General features: G+C 41.3%; 1 protein-coding gene across 3 annotated transcripts in view; it reads left to right on the top strand.

Annotated features, from left to right (window-relative positions):
* Nucleotides 1-7,054: 7,054 nt before the first annotated feature.
* The window catches only part of LOC141172077 (cell adhesion molecule CEACAM5-like), a 119,862-nt gene continuing 116,774 nt past the window's right edge, over nt 7,055-10,142 (top strand). For 2 of the 3 annotated variants that reach the window (XM_073655913.1, XM_073655912.1), the window contains exons 1-3: nt 7,055-7,170; nt 7,252-7,542; nt 9,509-9,787. In XM_073655913.1, the coding sequence (XP_073512014.1) occupies nt 7,077-7,170; nt 7,252-7,542; nt 9,509-9,787 (664 nt within the window). In that variant the 5' untranslated portion in view covers nt 7,055-7,076. The remainder of the gene's footprint in view (nt 7,171-7,251; nt 7,543-9,508; nt 9,788-10,142) is intronic. The other variant, XM_073655914.1, reaches the window with a different exon arrangement.

Here is a 10,142-nt window from a genome sequence, read left to right as displayed (position 1 = left end):
ACCTCTAGACAATGAGCGTGCTGCTTGGGAGTTATGCAATGGAGGCACACACATAAATGGAAAAATCAGGTTTAGATAGGTTAGTAAGGGGGAGGATACAATAGGAATTCAGTTTTTGAAAGATTCTGTTTCAGATAGGGTGTGGGCATGATGTTAGAGACACCTAAATTCCCACTTTGACACAAGTCATTAGCAAATCAGGTATATATTTATTTTACCAGAGTGAGGACAAAATCTGGTGAGGTTCTTTACTCAGGATGGTACCAACTGTGATGGGGAGAATGAAATTCTATACATTTATAAAAGGAGACATATTTCATGGAGTCTTTGGTCCACAGAATCAATTCACCTATTTTCTCAAAAAGATGCCAAAAGTGAAGTATGAATATAGCGTATTTTACAAAGGCAACCCATTGAGCATATGCAGCAGCAAAACACAAATCAGGCAACAGATTTCCTTATATCCCACCAGCAGTCTCAACTACATATAGGATATTGGTACTTATCAGCCATTTAATAGGATGTTTCTGGGTATTAATCACCTCAGCCAAAGGAAGAGCACACAGCTGCTTCTAAAGGGTTAAATGGCAAGAGGAGGTCATAGCTGCTTGTAAAGGATTAAACTGCTAGAATTAAACAGTTGCTTGTAAAGGGATAATGCAAGTGTTTCACTATATACACACAAAGCCAATAGAAACCACAATGAAAAAAAAACTGTGGCAGAACTTAATTCTGTTGCTTCTTCTTTTTGCTCCCTCATCTTCCTGCTGATCTATAATACACAGTGATACATCTTGCATTGCTTCCTTTATTATAATGACATCCAGCATGAAGTAAAGCAGCAGCACAGATCTCCACCGTTTTACAATGATTAGTAACAGCCAATTTTAACACTTCTTACAAGTGTTCTATATACAGTACAGACCAAAAGTTTGGACACACCTTCTCATTTAAAGATTTTTCTGTATTTTCATGACTTTGAAAATTGTACATTTACACTGAAGGTATCAAAACTCTGAATTAACACATGTGGAATTATATACTTAACAAAAAAGTGTGAAACAACTGAAATTATGTCTTATATTCTAGGTTCTTCAAAGTAGCCACCTTTTGCTTTGATGACTGCTTTGCACACTCTTGGCATTCTCTTGAAGAGCTTCAAGAGGTAGTCACTGTAAATGGTTTTCACTTCACAGGTGTGCCCTGTCAGGCTTAATAAGTGGGATTTCTTGCCTTGTAAATGGGGTTGGGACCATCAGTTGTGTTGTGCAGAAGTCTGGTGGATACACAGCTGATAGTCCTACTGGATAGACTGTTAGAATTTGTATTATTGCAAGAAAAAAGCAGCTAAGTAAAGAAAAATGAGTGGCCATCTTTACTTTAAGAAATGAAGGTCAGTCAGTCCGAAAAATTGGGAAAACTTTGAAAGTGTCCCCAAGTGCAGTTGAAAAAACCATCAAGTGCTACAAAGAAACTGGCTCACATGAGGACCGCCCCAGGAAAGGAAGACCAAGAGTCACCTCTGCTTCTGAGGATAAGTTTATCCGAGTCACCAGCCTCAGAAATCGCAGGTTAACAGCAGCTCAGATTAGAGACCAGGTCAATGCCACACAGAGTTCTAGCAGCAGACACATCTCTTCAACAACTGTTAAGAAGAGACTTTGTGCAGCAGGCCTTCATGGTAAAATAGCTGCTAGGAAACCACTGCTAAGGACAGGCAACAAGCAGAAGAGACTTGTTTGGGCTAAAGAACACAAGGAATGGACAATAGACCAGTGGAAATCTGTGCTTTGGTCTGATGAGTCCACATTTGAGATCTTTGGTTCCAACCACCGTGTCTTTGTGCGAAGCAGAAAAGGTGAACGGATGGACTCTATATGCCTGGTTCCCACCGTGACGCATGGAGGAGGAGGTGTGATGGTGTGGGGGTGCTTTGCTGGTGACACTGTTGGGGATTTATTCAAAATTGAAGGCATACTGAACCAGCATGGCTACCACAGCATCTTGCAGCGTCATGCTATTCTATCCGGTTTGTGTTTAGTTGGACCATCATTTATTTTTCAACAGGACAATGACCCCAAACACACCTCCAGGCTGTGTAAGGGCTATTTGACCAAGAGGGAGAGTGATGAGGTGCTATGCCAGATGACCTGGCCTCCACAGTCACCAGACCTGAACCCAATCAAGATGGTTTGGGGTGAGCTAGACCGCAGAGTGAAGGCAAAAGGGCCAACAAGTGCTAAGCATCTCTGGGAACTCCTTCAAGATTGTTGGAAGATCATTTCCGGTGACTACCTCTTGAAGCTCATCAAGAGAATGCCAAGAGTGTGCAAAGCAGTCATCAAAGCAAAAGGTGGCTACTTTGAAGAACCTAGAATATAAGACATATTTTCAGTTGTTTCACACTTTTTTGTTAAGTATATAATTCCACATGTGTTAATTCATAGTTTTGATGCCTTCAGTGTGAATGTACAATTTTCATAGTCATGAAAATGCAGAAAAATCTTTAAATGAGAAGGTGTGTCCAAACTTTTGGTCTGTACTGTATTTGGAGATGCATAGAGAAGTTGCAGATTGTCTCTTCTGAACAGAAAATCAGTAAAAAAAAAGTCATAATGCAAACCATCAGCATCTGCTTTGGGGGTACAATGTTTAATTGAAGCATACACAATGATACTTCTTCAGTATGACTTTCCTGAATAGTGAAATTTATCACTAACCAACTAAAAATCCTAAAGCGACTTGATAGATCATAGGTGACCACTGAGATGATTCACTTTGCAGGGTGTGCTGAGAAAGATGTTTCAGTAACAGAAATCTAAGAAAAAAATAAATGAACATATACCCTGTAGTAAGTAAATAATAGAACATGTAAATAACAGGGTACTATAACACTATTTCGGTCAAAATGGGGATGACGTTTATGCTTTTTTTAAATCAAAATAGTGTTAACCAAGTACCTTATGTTATTTACATGCACTATTACTATTAAGGTTTCTCCTTGTGGAGAGTGACAAGTCAAGCCTGGCATGTCAGAGTGAGGAAACCTTTAACCCATGCATGCTCGTCTGGGAAGTTAAATATGCAAATTGACTCTTTCAAGTGAAAGAGGACCAGAACTCTAACGCCACCTATTGGAAGTGTAGCACCCCGAGGGCTCGGCTGCTACAGGGGTATTGCACCTCGAACCAGAGGTGTGATATTCCACTCCCGGGTAAGGATGGAGTGTGGACTAGAACTCAGTTAGCTGCATGCACCACATACATCCCATTTCCGGGGGACAGATCAACGGTACTCCCACCAGATAGATGTGCAGGTACGACAGCGTCTGTCCCTGGCTGGAGTGGGAGGGGGGGAGGAATATCCCAGTGGTGCAGGAGCAGAGAGGGGAGGGACTCTGGGCATAGGAAGGAGCCCATTGGTGGCTAGTCACCTGGGCTCGGGTGTCAGAGGGAGTATAAAAGGTGGACACCATCTTAGGAGTTGAGTCAGACAGAAGAAGAGGAGAAGAGTAGTGACAGGGAGCAGCAGCCCTGTCTGGGTGCTGCTCCTGAAGGGAGCAAGAGAGAGAAAGACAAGAGGAAAGGAACAAGGAACAAGGAAGGAATGGAACCTGGAGAAAGGCCCAGAGACATGAAGGAAGAGGGAACCCGAACACGCTAGGAGTCAGCGGGTGAAGGGTTGGCAGATCAGGGTACCGGATCCCGAACTGGTGGAGGCCACTTATCCTCAGCCAGGAACCGGAGGTTGTGGCCACGTCTTGGCGCGACCACTCACTACACTCACCACGAAGGCACGCCACATAGGGTCAGGGAAACTGGAGATAGGTTTCGCCACCAGAAGGCCCGAGGAAGCTGGACATGGGTGGGTCCCTAGTGGGGACGGCCAGAGAAAGGAACGGAGAAAGGAGTTCAAGGTCACACTCTGGAACTGCCTGGGGGTTGGTCGAGCCCCGTACCTGGTGGACGCAGCACGGCTCGGGTCGTCATCACCTGCAGGACTGACACTGATAACATCTGTGAGTAAAGCATTGAAAACTGCAATCAGTCTCTGTGTTCCATCGCACTACCAGCACTAAAGGTACCGGGACGCCCTTTCTATCACTCCCTTCACCCGCACCAGCTGCCCTGAGGCCATACCTCTCCCATTGGGGGTTATACCACCATTGCTGCACACATACCACCGGCCTCAGCGGACTGTTCTGCAGCGGCGGCCTTGCGACCGCAAATCAACGGGTGGCGTAGTCGACACTTAAACAACATCTACAAAGACTGCCACACACTTAGTTTGACCACCCTGGGCACGGACCGGGTCCCCGCCACTCGGAGACTACTACCCCCATCGGATCCGGCTCCGGGTATTCCCCCGCGCACACGTGCGCCGCACTACAGCACTGGCCCAGGGGGCGCGTCAAAAGCAGTGATCGGTTTGTCACTCTCCACAAAGAGAAACATTACCCCTTAGATCCCAGTCTTAACCTCTCACCTAGCCAAATTAGATCTCATACTTTTCACTGATGAGGGGTAACATGCCGAAACACCGTGTCTGCAAATTGAGATTCTGGTTTGGCTTTTATCCTACGTCAAATAGGATTCATTAAAAAGTCGATATTGACTTTTAGGGTAGCTGCTTCTAATAGGTATACTCCTCTTCCTCTCTGAAGAGACAATTTGCATATTTAATTTCTCAGAGGAGTATGCATGGCTTATAAGTCTCCTTATTCTGACATGCCAGGCTTGGCTTGTCACTCTCTACAAGGAGAAACGTTACCCCCTAGGCCCCTATCTCTGGATAAAAAATCTTTTTTTGTATTAGTTCCCCCTGATAATCATCCAATTACACCCAATGCTGATTCAAACTGTGTGAGCAGATGTTTCTATTTACTTTTTGCATTAATAATGTGGTTTTGATATATTAAAATGGTCAGGCAAAATTGAAACTAAACAGAAGAGTTTTGGAATATTTCTTTTCAGAATGTAGGTACTTTGGTTGCCATCATTGAATTTACTTTTCAGAAACTAATAGTGAAATTGGCACATTATTATTGAAAGAACATATACCAAAATGACAACTCACCCTTCATTGATTTTCGAGAAGCTGGTCTCAAACCTCAAAATCTTTAAAAGTCTCCCCCATCTACTGTGTTACATTGGAATTATGTTTTTTTGGCAATTTATGTTTATATTTATTTATGATTTAGATTTTATGGTTTATATATATTTTATATATATATATATATATATATATATATATATATATATACACAGTACAGAACAAAAGTTTGGACACACCTTCTCATTTAAAGATTTTTCTGTATTTTCTTGACTATGAAAATTGTACATTCACACTGAAGGCATCAAAACTATGAATTAACACATGTGGAATTATATACTTAACAAAAAAGTGTGAAACAACTGAAAATATGTCTTATATTCTAGGTTCTTCAAAGTAGCCACCTTTTACTTTGATGACTGCTTTGCACACTCTTGGCATTCTCTTGATGAGCTTCAAGAAGTAGTCACCGGAAATGGTCTTCCAACAATCTTGAAGGAGTTCCCAGAGATGCTTAGCACTTGTTTGCCCTTTTGCCTTCACTCTGCAGTCCAGCTCACCTCAAACCATCTCGATTGGGTTCAGGTCTGGTGACTGTGGAGGCCAGGTCATCTGGCGTAGCACCCCATCACGCATCTTCTTGGTCAAATAGTCCTTACACAGCCTGGAGGTGTGTTTGGGGTCATTGTACTGTTGAAAAATAAATGATGGTCCAACTAAACGCAAACCGGATGGAATAGCATGACGCTGCAAGATGTTGTGGTAGCCATGCTGGTTCAGTATGCCTTCAATTTTGAATAAATCCCCAACAGTGTCACCAGCAAAGCACCCCCACACCATCACACCTCCTCCTCCATGCTTCACGGTGGGAACCAGGCATGCAGAGTCCACCCGTTCACCTTTTCTGCGTCGCACAGGTGGTTGGAACCAAAGATCTCAAATTTGGACTCATCAGACCAAAGCACAGATTTCCACTGGTCTAATGTCCATTCCTTGTGTTCTTTAGCCCAAACAAGTCTCTTCTGCTTGTTGCCTGTCCTTAGCAGTGGTTTCCTAGCAGCTATTTTACCATGAATGCCTGCTGCACAAAGTCTCCTCTTAACAGTTGTTGAAGAGATGTGTCTGCTGCTAGAACTCTGTGTGGCATTGACTTGGTCTCTAATCTGAGCTGCTGTTAACCTGTGATTTCTGAGGCTGGTGACTCAGATAAACTTATCCTCAGAAGCAGAGGTGACTCTTGGTCTTCCTTTCCTGGGGCGGTCCTCATGTGAGCCAGTTTCTTTGTAGCACTTGATGGTTTTTTCAACTGCACTTGGGGACACTTTCAAAGTTTTCCCAATTTTTCGGACTGAATGACCTTCATTTCTTAAAGTAATGATGGCCACTCATTTTTGTTTACTTAGCTGCTTTTTTCTTGCCATAATACAAATTCTAACAGTCTATTCAGTAGGACTATCAGCTGTGTATCCACCAGACTTCTGCACAACACAACTGATGGTCCCAACCTCATTTATAAGGCAAGAAATCCCACTTATTAAACCTGACAGGGCACACCTGTGAAGTGAAAACCATTTCCGGTGACTACCTCTTGAAGCTCATCAAGAGAATGCCAAGAGTGTGCAAAGCAGTCATCAAAGCAAAAGGTGGCTACTTTGAAGAAACTAGAATATAAGACATATTTTCAGTTGTTTCACACTTTTTTGTTAAGTATATAATTCCACATGTGTTAATTCATAGTTTTGATGCCTTCAGTGTGAATGTACAATTTTCATAGTCATGAAAATACAGAAAAAAATTTAAATGAGAAGGTGTGTCCAAACTTTTGGTCTGTATTGTATATATTATATTTATTTTATGTTTTATATTTATTTATGTTTTATTGCTTATATTTATGTTTAGATTTTTCTGGAATTTAGTTTTTTTTTACATACTTCACTTATACAGCCAGAAGAGGGAGTGTGAAACCTACGTTACATGAGAAGGAAGTTCAGTATAATAAATCTAGAACGCTAACTTTAAAAAGCATGCAAAGATTGGATGTCTCCCAGATCCTTGGAAACTCTGAGATGAAACATTTCCTGGTATCGCTGTTGTGCGCTGTGGTATTACTGAGCTTAGGTGAGATGATTGTGAAGTTATATGTACATGGTATTTACCTTCAGTCAATATATAGACGATGTTCTTGTGTGTTATATGCAGGTAATGTGGCCGCTGTCACCAACGTGTATGGAAGCCTTGGAACATCTATATTATTTATTGTGAATGTCCCACTAGGATCCTCTGTACAATGGAGTTATAATGGTACACCAGTTTACAATTCTTCTTCACCTCCTCAATGTTTGAATCAGTTCATAGGAAGATGTGAATCATATCAAAACGGATCCCTGAGAATCAACAGCGTCTCCTATGCTGATGATGGGGCTTATGTGGTGTCTGTTTTAGCTCCAGGTTCTCCTACTAGCTATACAAACTTCCAACTCAAAGTATATGGTAAGGAGACTTCATATTATAAGACATAAAATACGCAATTTAACAATTGATATGTGATAAAAACTTTCCCAAATTATGTAATAAATAATAATGGTTCATTATTTGGCATTTCTAAGAATTGAGTTGCTTTTTCCATTTGGGAGTTAAGGAAATGGAAAGGAGTTTGTCCTTTGGGGAATATTTTTAATTGTAGTTCAATAAAACCAGAAGTACACACGTACAGTAAATGATATTTTCCTTTTGCAGAATATATGTCCAAAAAATGTGGGTATTACTACTGGCACAACCGCCTTTGTGATAGAGGGACTCTGTCGTACGTTGTCCAGAAAGAAAGCAGTAGTGGTTGTGCATGCAGTTCTCTTGATTTTTTTCTGTGGGAAAAGAAGCCTATAAGTTACTTTGCGCACTATGGCAGCTAAGAAAAACTTTTGCGCAAACACGCCTGACAATTTTCATAGCTTCCATAGAAATAAATTGATTCATGCATGCACACACACTTTTCCATTTTTGACAGAGAACATAATAGGGCTCCTTTCCCAGAGGTGGGATTCACATAGGTTGGATATTTATCTTATATCCTCTCAATTTGCCATGAAAGTACCAGATGGAGTAGGAATGTACTGTCAGAAATAACATTATTCTAAACAGTTTTTTCTTATTACTATTTATGTCACTATTAATAAGCAAAAAATATTAAAGTATTTTACTCTTTCACACTGGTCACAAGAACACAAGGAGCATACATTTCACTAGGGTCCTTCACTCGGCAGCTTGGACTCAAAAGGACGTTTCAGTAACTGCGATCTCATGGGTTCTTATTGCTAATTTGTCAGCACTCTTGGCTCTATTTTTAATTATTTTTTTATATATAATATATTCAGGAGAGACATTTTAAGGAATTATGCAGAGGACAGCATTATCGGTACGAGTGCAATCCGACAAAACATCAGATGGCACCCAGACCAATGTTGTACTATGGGGCTATGCACATGTCATATGTTTTCCGCGGACAAAGGAAAAAATCGCTGCATAGCCCAGTTTGATCGGATATTCAGATGGCACTTGCCCTTACAAGTCAATGAGTCTGTGAAAACCATCAGACTGCAATCCAATTTATCAGTCCAATTTCCACGGACTGACACAATGGAGAAGATGGAGAATTTTTTTTCTCCATCTTCTCCATAGCTAAGAGAATTGGATCACACTATAACCAGAGTGTCTTTTCAATAATCTTCCCAATTCTCTCGGATGAGAGAATCTACGGTGGTCTGCACGTGCGGTAAGACAGATTAAGGGAAAGTTTGGCATTGACTATGAGCAATGGAGAGGTCCAGGCAGATCATTGATGATGTCTCATTTCTACACCACACTGGACAAAACAGTTCCGGATCATAAGGCAAACATTACAGAGGACTCGTCACTTGCCAGGAATATATAATTCTCTAACTCTTGCTGTTGTCCTAAATTTGGCACTTTTTTTCCTGGTTGGGGGTGTGGTGGGGTTGTTCCAGATATTTCCATTTGTGGGAAATCACCCACTTTTCCTTTTTGTGCCCTTTATGTAAATATGGTCTTGTTCTCAAAGAGGGCATGGCCCTCAAGAAGACTCCCATAGGGGACCACACCCATTTGGCTAACAAGAAGTAGATTTATACACAGTGAAGAATAGGGAAAGCAAAAATACATATTTCAAGTGTCATGTCCTCTTTAAGGGGGCCATAGACTACTTTATTCTATCCTGCTATAGAGAGATAATTGAGTGTCCTCCATTGTTGATACTTATATTATTACTCATACTCATATCATTACATACAGTTTTGCATCCATCTTTTAGTTTTACTGAATACTCCATTTCTCAGAACTACCTCCATTTCCATTCCATTGCCTCCTATATGACCGTCCAGTGTAATGACAGATATTAAAATCTATACTACAAAATAAACCAATATTTTTTGCTCTTTTGAAGCTCCCCTCAATGCTCCTGTTCTCCGCTCCAATTATACCAGCTCTCCCCTTATTACTGGCACCAATGTGACCCTCCAGTGTGATGCCGGGAGTCAGAATGGGACTACTTACACTTTCTACCGGGATGGTCAGAAAATTATCTGCTCTGGACGTGTGATCTCCAGGGGATCATTTTTGGACTTCACCCCGATATCTGAGAATGACAGCGGATCCTACACCTGCGTCATCCAGAACCCTGTCAGCTCCAACACCAGCAACTCCCTGAGTCTGACTGTATATGGTAAGAATACAGGGAATATAAAATAAAGCAAAATATACTATTCTAAGAGGCAAAAATAACAATAGGAAGATATATATATAAATATCGATTTGAGATAATTAAGGAGTTACAATAAAAATTAGCAAGGTCTTATCAATGTATCATTAAATCCAAATAGTGGATGGGTTTTCTATACTTCTGTACTTTATTTTTCTACAACAAAACTACAAGACTGTACTGGAAATATGTATATAGCCAGGACCAGAGGATATGTATGCATTATACATACTCCTGGGCAGAAGCCGTCTATTAGGCGCGACCATTCAGTGGGCGTGGCCAAATGTATAGCGTGAGGCCTCACCCACTGGACGGGCTG

Source organism: Phyllobates terribilis, unplaced genomic scaffold (genome assembly GCF_046119375.1).
Source record: "Phyllobates terribilis strain yellow unplaced genomic scaffold, ASM4611937v1 Scaffold_12__6_contigs__length_324123572, whole genome shotgun sequence".
NCBI classification, from domain to species: domain Eukaryota; kingdom Metazoa; phylum Chordata; class Amphibia; order Anura; family Dendrobatidae; genus Phyllobates; species Phyllobates terribilis.
This window is presented reverse-complemented; position numbering and strand designations above follow the sequence as displayed.